At 39.9% G+C, this 12,512-nt stretch overlaps 1 protein-coding gene across 1 annotated transcript; it reads left to right on the top strand.

Moving 5' to 3' along the window:
• Positions 1-10,377: 10,377 nt before the first annotated feature.
• On the top strand, positions 10,378-10,848 carry LOC136129682 (histone H2B type 1-L-like). Its single transcript, XM_065885996.1, has one exon. The coding sequence runs from the start codon at positions 10,381-10,383 to the stop codon at positions 10,846-10,848; it is 468 nt and encodes a 155-aa protein (XP_065742068.1). The 5' UTR covers positions 10,378-10,380.
• Positions 10,849-12,512: the final 1,664 nt, after the last annotated feature.

Below are 12,512 nucleotides of genomic sequence, written 5' to 3'. Positions count from 1 at the left end.
TCCACAGAGACAAAGTCAATAAAACTCCCACATGATGTCCTGATGGACTTTTCTCTGAGATGGTAAAGGACAAAATAGCGGCCTCTGCAGTTAAATAAAACATTATCTCAGCACATAGCAGGTATTTTTTTTTTTTTTTTTTTTTTTTTGCGTTAAGCGGGCCTCTCACTTCTGTGGCCTCTCCCGTTGCGGAGCACAGGCTCCGGACGCGCAGGCTCAGCGGCCATGGCTCACGGGCCCAGCCGCTCCGCAGCAATGTGGGATCCTCGCGGACCGGGGAACGAACCCATGTACCTTGCATCGGCAGGCGGACTCTCAACCACTGAGCCACCAGGGAAGCCCAGCAGGTACTTTTTAAAATATTGAATGAATTGAATTAACTCATCTGAGAAATCCTAAACTGCAATCAGGAAAGCAAATCTCTGGTGCACGAATATTTTGGAATGTCCAACAAACTAATACGTTTGGTCTTTTTGGAAAAGAAAACAAATTAAAGAAGAAAATAAATATAGTAAAAAATTAAAATTTCAGAAAATACTGTGGTATATGAAAATAGGAGAAAATAGGGCTTCCCTGGTGGCGCAATGGTTTGGAGTCTGCCTGCTGGTTCAGGGGACACGGGTTCGAGCCCTGGTCCGGGAAGATCCCACATGCCAAGGAGAAACTAGGCCCATGCGCCACAACTGCTGAGTCTGCGTTCTACAGCCCGCAAGCCACAACTGCTGAAGCCCGCTCGCTTAGAGCTGGTGCTCCGCAGCGGGAGAAGCCACCGCAATGAGAAGCCCGTGCACGGCAAGGAAGACCCAACACAGCCAAAAATAAATAAATTAAAATAAAAAAGAAAATAGGAGAAAATAATAATATAGAAAATGGTAATGAAATTTAAAATTGACAAGAAATTAAAGGTAACATAAAAAATTTATTTAAAATATAGGAGTGAAGATTGATGATGAGTAAAAAAAATACAATGTTTAAAGTGTAAGGTAACAGATTAAGAGTTAGCAGAAACTCCATAAAAGAAGAAACTAAAGTGAAGAAATCAGTTATGAAGGTTTATAAGGAGATTCTTTTTTTTTTTTTTTTTTTTTGTGGTACGCGGGCCTCTCACTGTTGTGGCCTCTCCCGTTGCGGAGCACAGGCTCCGGACGCGTAGGCCCAGCGGCCATGGCTCACGGACCTAGCCGCTCCGCGTCATGTGGGATCTTCCCGGACCGGGGCACGAACCCGCGTCCCCTGCATCGGCAGGTGGACTCTCAACCACTGCACCACCAGGGAAGCCCTATAAGGAGATTCTTGATGTGTGTCAAAATGTCCTAGCAAATTGTGCCATGGCAGTAGTTAGCGTATTTATTTATAAATCAATTTATTTAAGAGATAGTCATTGAATGTGTCTGGGCTAGTCACTGGCATGGGCACTGGAGATACAAAGAGAAATAAGGTTGTCCTTGACTTCCAGGAGCCCTCAGTTTTGTAAGATCGTCAAGGAAGGTTACAGTTAACTGCTTTCATTTCCCTTTATCTTTCACTAAGGCCCAAACAAGTGTTTATCACTCTTTGGAAGTCTGCAGTTAGGTGAATAGACTTAGGCTCAAGTGGGAACTACCAAATTCATTAAATTAAGGCAAAAAAAATCATCCCAATTTTTGAGTGATAAAAAAATATAGTAATATTAATACCATTGTGGGGCTTCCCTGGTGGCGCAGTGGATAAGACTCCACGCTCCCAATGCAGGGGGACTGGGTTCGATCTCTGGTCAAGGAACTAGGTCCCACATGCATGCCGCAACTAAGGAGCCAGCAAGTCACAACTAAGAAGCCCACCTGCCGCAACTAAGACCTGGTATAACCAAATAAATATTAAAAACTGCATATAAAAATAATAATAATACCATTTTGACATAGTGCAGAGCTAAGAACAGTCCATAAGGCTGCACTCACACATCTGACACCAACTTCAGGGGTCAGAGGTCTCTCCAAAATTACCCTCAGATTAGATAATTTATTAGAAGGACTCACAGAATTCACTAAAAGCTATTATACTCAACGTTAGGGTTTATTATAGCAAAAGAACACAAAGCAAAATCAGCAAAGGGAAGAGACACATGGAGCAGAATCTAGGAGGGTTCCAAACTCAGAACTTCCGGTAACCCTTTCCCAGTGGAGTCATGGAGTGTTAACAACACCTTCCTGCAACAATGTGTGACAACACAATATGTATCGCCAACTAGGGAAACTCACCCAAGCCTTGGTGTCCAGACTGGATCTTTAGTATCCAGTTCCTCTGTATCTAGTACAGATATGGCATGGCCCAAAGCACCCAACATAAATGATCCTATTACACTATCCAGTGTAGCTCAATGCCTCCTGGTAAACAAAGATAATTCTTATCATGCAGGACATTCCAAGGGCCTACAGATCACATTCCATCAAAGGGCAAAGGCCATACCTCCTTGGAGAAGGTTAATTCTGAACAAAGTCATAAGAAAAACTATATTTTTACAATTTTGAATTAGATATCTATCGACTGTAACTTGAGTTCTACAACTATTTGCTTTTTACGATTGTTCTCTCACATATTTCTGCATACTTAGATCAACTGTGAACCCAGAAATTATAAGGAGATTTCTTTTGGAAGACTAATTTTTGTACTTTATTCAGATGAACAACTTCAGCAGTCTTCTCGATTCATACTCCCAACTTCCCTCCAAACCCTAGCTGCAGGAAAAGAAGACTTAGGAGAGGTAGAGTTCAACTTTGGGAAAAGTTTGGGGAAAGTTTCATGTTGGTGGCATGGGCATTTAGTGCTAAATAGAAGAAAAGGCTCCTTTACATGAAAAGCAGCATTTGAGTGGCTCTTCCTTTCATAAACCATGAAATTTGCCATCATGCACAGGGAACAGGAATTGTAGAAAACTAAAGGAGTCATGCTTTAGAATTTTGTTTAAAAGTTTTAACAGTGAATGTTAAGCTGTATTTCATAAATACAAAACAATATCACAGCCAAATTATAGCTATTTTTTTTTAGGAAAGAAGGAGGAGGAGCATGGGGAAAAGAAGAAAGGTGAGAGAAAATGAGGAGTCAGAAAAAGAATGGAAGAAGCAAACTACTACAAAAGGGAGGGAAAGGGCCTAGCGACCAAAGAGAAGCCTATAAAAGACTGTGATAGGAGAGAGGCAGAGGGTGGACAGGCTTAGTCATGTGTTTCAGCTGGGTATAATACCTGTTACATAACTGAAATATTCTCCACATTTCTCGGGTTTTAGGTTGAGTGGATTAATTAAAATGGTATCATATCTGGGAGACTTTCTCTGACCAGCAGATGTAAAATGGTACCTCCCTATCCCATTTTTTACTTTTCTCCATTCATTCTTCTTTGTTATACTTAGTACTTATTGACATAAGTTTGTTTATTATTTGTTTCCCCTCCCCATTCTCAAGATTGTAAGCTCATTGGAGCAGGGTTAGTCTTTTTTGCTACTGACTCCCTAATGCCTTGACTGTTTCAGACACAGTAGGCTCTCAGTAACCATTTGCAGCACGACATAATTAATTACTTAATTAAAATACACATACGTCTGCAACAACAGGAATAGAGGCCAGATCTGTTTGTTGAAATGGTTCAATTGAATGAGTGACTCTTCTGGGTCTCACTTTCTTCATCTATACAAGGAGAATAATAATAATGCATTACTTCTTAGAGTTATATTAAGGATTGAGATAATTTGTGTAAAGCTCTTAAAACAGTTATAGTCATTTCATAAGCACTTAGCAGTTGTTAGCAATTGTTATATTTTCCTTAATCTCTGAATTAAATGAAAATCAGAGTGACTAATTCTCTTCAGGTCAAAAACTAAAGGGGGAGAATATAAGCTTTTGAACTATTTGAATTCCACCCCAGTAAGGGTAGTTGGGAGATTTGAAACAAAGACTACATTATTGAGAAATATCTCTTGACTGAGCATGGTTTGAGTCATTACCTGTTGATGCTAATAATGACTAAAGTGTAGGTAACACTGGAGCAGAGATTCCTCATAGCACATTATACAAGCATATGTAAACAGAACCCTCTTCTTTGTATAGCAGATATTAATGTTGATGGCAAAATGGCACCTAATATATAAACCTTTTTTATTTCTTCAATCAGGGGAGAGATATGAGTGCAGAGAAGAAATGAATGCAAACAGTAACTGAAAATGAGAACCTGGCCGTAGAAGTTACGAAGAATGATGTCTGACCTGCCTGAGATGATAGATTAGTGTGTATATCCCACCAAAATCCTACCCATCCTGATTTGCTGCACAGTGACCTATCAAAAGGAGATCACTACCCGAGTGGAAGAGCCTAAACAAGGTGTTTTAGCTTTTTCATTTTATTTTTATTTACATTATAGAAACAGAATTTACTTCTGTTACAGGCGTAATTACTGGGAACTCATTATTTACCGTGGACTACCTTTGCTGGGGGAAGTCTGAAAGGATAGCAAAACATTTGTAAATGAGACGCTATATTTAATAAACTCTATGGATAATTGAAATTCCGCTTTCATTGTTGATTCAAATTCTTCTCCTAAGGTCTTCCCTTTCTGGACAGGCAATTTATTTATATTTCAGTTTATTTTCTGGCATTAAGTTCTGAGTGGGTAAGACCTAAGAACTGTTTTGGCTCTGTTAACGATCTCGAAGGTAAAAACTTAGTTTAGCTAAGCTGACATTTAAGAGGTCACCTTCAACATCTGAATTAAGGGGAACACATTACTTCTCACCTGAAGGATTTTTTTTCTTTTTTTTTGGCCGCGCCTCGCGGCTTGCGGGATCTTAGTTCCCCAATCAGGGACTGAACGCGCGCCCTCGGCAGTGAAAGCTCGAAGCTCTAACCATTGGACTGCCAGGGAATTCCCTTGAGGGAATTTTAAAAACAGATTGCTGGGCCCCACCTCACAGTTTCTGTTTCACTAGACCTGGAGTAGGATCCAGTAATTTGCATTTCTAAATTATGAAGGTGGTGCTGATGCTGCTGGTCGGGGATCACACCTAGAGAACTGTGCTTTAAATTACGACTTGGGATGTCCCTGAAATGATACTACCAAACAGCCGCACAAAACTGAAAAATCACCTTGAGATTTAAACTGGAAGTGTCAAGTCCTGAAAATTGGCACCTCCTTCCGGTACAGCCACGCAAGGGTGGAAAGAATAACGTTGCGTTCCACGACCGGCCTCTGTCGGCTCCCGCCCGTAGCCACGCCCCCCCACGCAGGGTTTGTCCAAGGGCCGTCCCGCCTCGCCGCTCCACGCCGGCTCCCTCATTGGATCGTCTCACCCAACCTCACGTTCTGCGGCTTCTCCCAGAGCTCCACGTTACGCATACGCCACGTTACGTCACTTCGGCTCCCCCCCACCTCCCCGCCGCCCCGGGGGTCTCCAGTAAGCTGCAGGCTTCCGCCAGCCGCTTGCGCGCGCGAGATTTCGCGTGGCAGCCACCTGCTGATGCGCAGGCTTTGCCAACCCAGCTTTTCCCCGCTGGATACTGGAGAGTCCCAACAGTCCATGAGGACACGCGCAGATTAAAACGGGGAACCGAGCAGTTTGAAGACCGAGAAACAGGGCAGCAGCCCTCCGGTAGTTTTTTTCTCCTCTCTCGACTTTTTCTGAGCTGACGCTCTCCCTCATAACTAATCCCCAGGACACCTTCCTTACACCACCCCTATTTATTATCAACACATTTCTAGGGCACTTTGTGTGAGGATTAAGTGCGTGTATATGTATGTGTGTGTGAATTATTATTACTTCGCACTTGAATAACTATATGTGTTTTAAATTTCATCTTGAGTTGCACGAGGGGCCTACGTTTATTAGGCTACGGTAGACACAGACCCTACGGCCCACAGTACTTTTAGAGGCTCACGAAAATATTTTAATTTCTTCTAAAATCAGAATTAAAAATGAACTTTTAGGTCGATGAAAACGTTCTGTGTAATACTAATATTTTAGTGTTTATATAATTTTAATAATGTTATTATTTTTCTTATAATTTTTACGGAGGAGAGGGCCCAGGAAGGCAAAAGTGCATAGGGCCCGCAAAACATAATGCAGCCCTGGGCGCAGTTTGCGCACAACCATCTCCCAGTTATTTACTTAAAAAATTTTTTTTCTTTTGGCATACACCTAGACACATTTTCAAGTGCTTTCCAGATGTTAACTCCTTTAATACTCGTAACACACCTATGAACTATTGTTATCCCAATTTTACCCAGATAGACTGAGTCACTTAGAGCTTAAAATAATTTATCCAATGTCATCTAATTAATAAATGGCACAGGGGATTCTGACCCAAGCAGCTTAGCTCCAGGGTCCCTGCTCTAAATCATTGCACTAGAGACATTATCTCTTGGTAACTCTAAGCAATCCGAATCAATCATAGCAGGTAAAATTTAAAGCAAACTAGCCAGGCTACTTTGAGCCCTCTTCTTGCCTTTGCCTACGAAGATTTGAACAAATGCTTAATATAGTTTCTGACAGCTCAAGGTCTGATGATCCTAGCCTCTCTTAGGTTCCCTGCCCCACTATTTCTTTTTTCTTTCTTTTCTTTTTCATTTGTTTTATTTTGTTTCGGAGAATCATCTTCACTATTTTTGCTCATTAACATGAATTTTACAGTGCTTTACCAAAAATACAGTGCTGTTTTGTGGCATAACATTGAATTTTTAGCTTATTTTTGAGTTTATGAACATTTTAGCATATTGAGTCATCACAAAACAAACATAGTGTAGTGTATATCTCTTAATTTGAGTGAATCTTGTTTTGTATCCTCAAATCGCATTTCATAGTTTTATTCATACAGATGTGGAATATTTTTTCCTGGACTTAGAACCCTTAGAAAGTGTTGTTCTGTTGTAAATGATTTCTGGTTTTTCTGTTTCAGTTCCAGAAAGGCCATGAATTTTTATGTGGTGCTCATGTAGCAACCAACGCTCTTAAGCTCTGTAAGGTCTAATTGTTTGTTCATAGATTTTCATGAATTTTTACAATGACATATTATTGTCAGACAATAAAGATAACATCTTTTCTTGTTGCATCCTTACCCTTCTTACTTGTACTTGTCTCATGGTATTGGCCAGACCCTTGGTGCCATGTTGAATAGGAGTAGTACCACCAAACTTTTGTCTTTCTTTTGACTCTTTGGGAATCATTCTAAAATTACACTATTAAATGTTGTGCTCACTGTAGCTACTCCTTATGAAGTAAGTAGCTACTCCTTATTCTTCTAGTTTGGTAAAAATGTTTATAAAGGCGGAGTGTCATATTCTAACAAATATTTTCCCAGTATCTATGCAAATGATAACAGTTTTTCTCTATTAATTTCTTACACTGGCAGATTTGATGTTAACCTTTTCCTCCATCCTTGGAATAAACCCTATATGATATACTATTTTTTTTTAATAATATGGTCTCTTGGTTTCCATTTGCTTGCATTTCAAATAGAGCTTTTTTTAAAAAAAATGAATTTCATGAGTAAAGTGAGACTATAATTTTCTCTTGTCTCTCTCTTCCTTTCTCCCTTTGTTTTAGGTCTGTGTTGTTCCTGTCCAGTTTAGGTAAGTGTACACAATTGCAAAAGAAAAAAAAGGAGAGCTATTTTTCTATTGAAATGGCTTCTGTAAAATAGGGATTATCAATTACTTAAATTCATTAATACCTGTAAAACCCAGTTATGCTTGATATCATTTAGATTGAAGAGTACAGGAGAGTTTTTTTTTAACTGCCTGTCATATTTCCATAATCATAACTTGTTTATTCAACCCATTACTTAATTTTTTTCTTGAAAATTATCCTTTTCTGTTAAGTTTAATTTTTTGTAAAAGTTATTCATAGCATTCTTGTGGTTCTTTATATCTCTTTTTTGGTAACTACTTTCCCTTTTCTATTTCTATGATTTATTCACACACACACTCTCTTCTTTTTTCCTCATTAGTTTTTCTAGATGTTTGTCTATTGTTGTAAGGTTTTTCAAAGAACAAGCTTGTGGTTTATGGATTATCTCCATTTTTTTCTTTAATTTTTTTTTTTTTTTTAATTTCAGGTCAGGGTTGACATATTTAAAATAATATGTCAATGTGAAAATCCATGAGAATCTATAAACAATGAGATCTAATAAGAGCTCAAGAGGGTTGGTAAATATGTGCACCACATAAAAATTCATGACCTTTCTATATATTAGCAATGACCTATCTGGAATTGAAATAGAACATCATTCACAACAGTACAACACATTCTAAGAATTCTAAGGCTGATTCTTTCTACTTTGATTTATTTTCCTGTTCTTTTTTTAGCTTTTTTTGTTGAACACCTAGTTTGCATATCTTTAGTGTTTCTTGTTCCTTAATATATGCATGTAATATTATATATTTCCCTTTTAGTACAGCTTCAGATACATCCAACAAATTTTATATGTATTATTCTCATTCTTATTTATCTCATAATATTACATAATTTCCCTGATGATATTCTAATCCATGGTATTTAGAAGTGCACTTTTAGTTTTCAAGCATATGGGAAGATTGTTTTATTTTTACTATCTTAAAAAAAATATTTTCTGTTGCTCTTTAATTAGCTGATAAAAGAGTGCCGTATATATGAAACTGTTTTTTTTGTATCCATTGTGACTTTTTCTAAACTCGGTGTTGAATTTTTGAAATTATTAAATGTGTGCTTTTAAAAATTGGACAATCTCTTTGTGCTAAGTGCAGGAATCACAGATAGATCAAGTTTGTCCATTGTGTTGTCCAAATCTTCTATAACCATACCTGTTTTTCTTTGCTTGTTATGTGAATTTATAAGAGTAGTATAGGAAACCTTGCCCTACAGCTGTAAACTTGAAGTTCTCTTGCTAATTCTTCCAGTTGTTGCTTATATAGTTAGTGGTTGTGTGGTCAGGTGCATATAAGGTCCTGAATGTTACATCTTATCAGTGGATTTTTATTTTATCATTATGAAATATCGCTCTTTTTTATTTCTAGTTCTATTTTTTTTTAATTTAGCCTGGTTTTGATGGCCTCTTGTTCCTTGATTGTATTATTACATTTTTATTTCTTCAAACTTCCAGTAAATAGTTATTTTATAGTCTCTGGTAATTTCAGTATCTGAAATTCACTGCCCGAGGGAAAGAGAGGCAATCTAAGGCTCTTCTTTGTTTGGATGCCTGACCCTCCACAGTGTCTGTTTTCCTCTTCGATTTGACAACATTTACTATAAGCTTATATTTGGACATTTCCAAGTTCCTGGTAGAATGCCTGGCACGTAACAGATGCTAAATAATTACTGAATAAATAAATCACAATCAATCTGTGTACAGTATATCTAGAGAACTTGGGTTCACGAAGCTTCCTTTCTGAAGTGGTTTATGTTTGCCTTCACAAGTCACTAGGAGGCGCTATGAACCTAGGTTACTAATTTCAGGAAGCTTTCACTGAAACACGGCAGGGGCGGGGGGGCGGAAGGTTGGGGAGCCTGAGGAATGTCAGGAAGAAATGTCAAATTCAGGGAGGACACCTCTCTGCAGAAAGGAAAGATGGTACTGAAAGAACTAAGAAGCCGGTTTCAGACGAAGATGATGATGATGATGGTAATAATAATAATACATTTAAAGTAAATGTGTTAAACACCGGATTCTTAATTTTTAGTAAGTTTTTGGGGTTTTTGTTTGTTTTATCATTTCACTAGTTAGACTGAAGAACTATTTCTGACCCTCCTTTGTGGCCAAACTGGATGTGATTTGCTCCTTTCCAATTCGAAGGTTTATAGCCATATAGGCTACGAAATTCTTTTCTTTCTTATCTCCCTTCAAGTGATGGAATTTTATTTCCCTGCCCTTTGTTTTTATGCTGTGTTTCTGCATTTTCTGTACAGTGGGAAACACTGTACTCGGAATTGTCTGGATCACCGCCTATTTTTTCTCAGTTCTTCCTTTCCCTCTCACTGGATTCAAATGTAAAGATACAGCTTTTCCAGGAGCTGTAAACGGGCCTTGCAAATCAGAGACTAACCGTGCCTCGAGCTTTGCCTCCTTGATATTTCGAAACCCTGGAGAGAGTTACTTCTAGTTTTTAAAATTAACAAACTAATTTGAATTGTTATAAACGAATCAGAACTCATTATAAAATAGGTTAACTAGATTAAAGAAGGTGGCCTGATTGCTGGAAAACTGTCTCAGGATATGACCAGTGAGACAGTATATCTGGAATGATTTATTTGCGTGCAGACCTCAAGACGAACGAATCAGCAATTGCAGAACTAAGTCTTCATTTGCATAACGTTGTCTACAAATAAGCAGGATCCGGTGGAACAGACACCGTTTTCTGTTCTTTCAGAAGACATCGACGGTATAATGCCTGAACTAGTGAAGTCTCTGGCCCCAAAGAAGGGCTCCAAGAAGGCGGTGACCAAGGCCCAGGAAAGAGATGGGAAGAAGCACAAGTGTAGCCGTAAGGAGAGCTACTCCGTGTACGTGTACAAGGTGCTGAATCAGGGCCACCCGGACCCCGGCATCTGGTGCAAGGCCATGGGCATCATGAACTCGTTCGGCAGTGACATCTTGGAGCGCATCGCGGGAGAAGCGTCGCGCCTGGCGCATTACAACAAGCGCTCGACCATCACTTCCAGAGAGATCCAGACGGCCGTGCGCCTGCTGCTGCCCGGAGAGCTGGCCAAGCACGGTGTGTCCGGGGGTACCAAGGCTGTCACCAAGTATACCAGCTCCAAGCAAATGTTTATAGCCACTTTTCAGAGCCATTTCACTTTTTCACAATCAGAGCTGCGCACTAGCTTGTGCGGTTTCGTGAACTCTGGGATTTAAATTAGTGTCAGGGGTAATGCTTAGCAAAGTACTTAAAAAGTAAGCGATCCTCGGGTGGCAAATCTACTGTATATGGTTTCTGACAACTGTTCTGCGTACGAGGGTTCCCAACGGCTAAAGCGAACGTGCACTGAAACCACTTAGTGCTAACCCCAACCCTTGGAGCTCTAGGTCACCTTTATAAAATTTGTACAGGGTGCTCTCTGGGCTGGAATCGGTGCTTTGTGAAGCTCTGGTCTTGGTTTTATGTAAAGCGTCAGGCTGTAACGTCCAGGAGACCACAGTTATGTTTGAAAATCCCACCGTCTAAAACCGGAACTTTCTTAGTATGACTTTGGAGGGTCTCCCGCCTAGGTTCATTTGTGTGGATCTAATTCCTTTTCCTCACACTCCCTCACCCCCAGCCCTTTGCCTAGGGCTTTCAAGTCCTGGCTGAACATTTTATCTAAGATTCTTTACAAGCATATTATGTTGGGTGGCTGCAGCTCTCCAGTAAGGGGGAAATAGTTACTAACTTTTTATTTTCTTTTATCTCTTTCCTGGTCATTAGATTTTTGTTTGAAGAATGCAGTCTTCTCCCCACTCTCCTGACTCGTTTTACAAACTAGACCTGTAAAATTCACAGAATTCTGTATTCAGCCGCCTGTCTTCTCACTAGAGTAGCCACATAATATAAAGATTGGCTCTGCCGCCTCCAATCTGTCCTTTTCTGTCCCTGGTGAGCTCCCTTCTGAGCTCATCGCCCTATCCTGCCTCCATATCTCCTCCCTCTGCTCGGTTCAGAAACTGGAGGGATCCTGGCAAGGAAGAAGAGAGGGACCCAGGGTCGGCTCAGAACGCAGAGAGGAAGAACTGTGGAAGTAGAGATGCTTTTTAATGTTGTGAGCTGAACACTAAGATTTGGAAGCCTACGGTTTGTGATCGCATAGTGCCGAAGAGATTAAACCCCGGGAAATAAAGAGCAGGGCTCTTCCCTCATTTCTCCGGAAACTGCAAGGTAGAGGTGTCCTTCAGGAAGTCAGGTGAAAAAGGTTCAGTTGAGGGCACTTCACCCATAAATGGAAATGCCAAATCCACCCAAGCATTGCTATCAGTGTCCTTGAGAAACACTCCTAGCCAGCCTCCAGGGCCAGTCTATCTGGTCTCCATTTTATTGTCTCAAAAAGGTAAATAATAAAATAAGCACGAAGATACAAACAAGTCTTTATTTTCAGGTTGCTGAATTACGATTCGACTGTTTCTGATCACCTTAACTTTAGTCTGAGGTAATTCTGAAACTCCTCTGTTCATAGGGTATTTAGTTTCCATTCCAGAGTCACTGTGAGGGCTTTTTGTTTTTTACCTGCTCACACAGCCTTTGGATAATCACCCACCTCACAAAAATCAAAAATCTGTGCTATGGCCCCAAGCCCTGAAAATCTGGCCCTCACCTAACTCTCCAACCCAACCTCAGAGGATTCTTTTTCTTCCTTTTGTTTTGTGTTTCTTCATTGTTTTTTGGTTGTTTGTTTTTTTTTCCAGGGCTTTGCTGTTTTTCTCTGTCTGAAATGCCCCTGATTCCACATCCATCCCCAGCGCACACACATTTATTGATCAACAACTTCAATTTCAGCTTAATCATTATTATATCCTTGGGGAAGCTGGCCTCCATTGTTAAAGGCTCT

This window comes from Phocoena phocoena, chromosome 10 (assembly GCF_963924675.1).
Source record: "Phocoena phocoena chromosome 10, mPhoPho1.1, whole genome shotgun sequence".
Taxonomy (NCBI): domain Eukaryota; kingdom Metazoa; phylum Chordata; class Mammalia; order Artiodactyla; family Phocoenidae; genus Phocoena; species Phocoena phocoena.
Note: the sequence above shows the minus strand (reverse complement) of the source record. Positions and strands in the feature narration are given on the sequence as shown.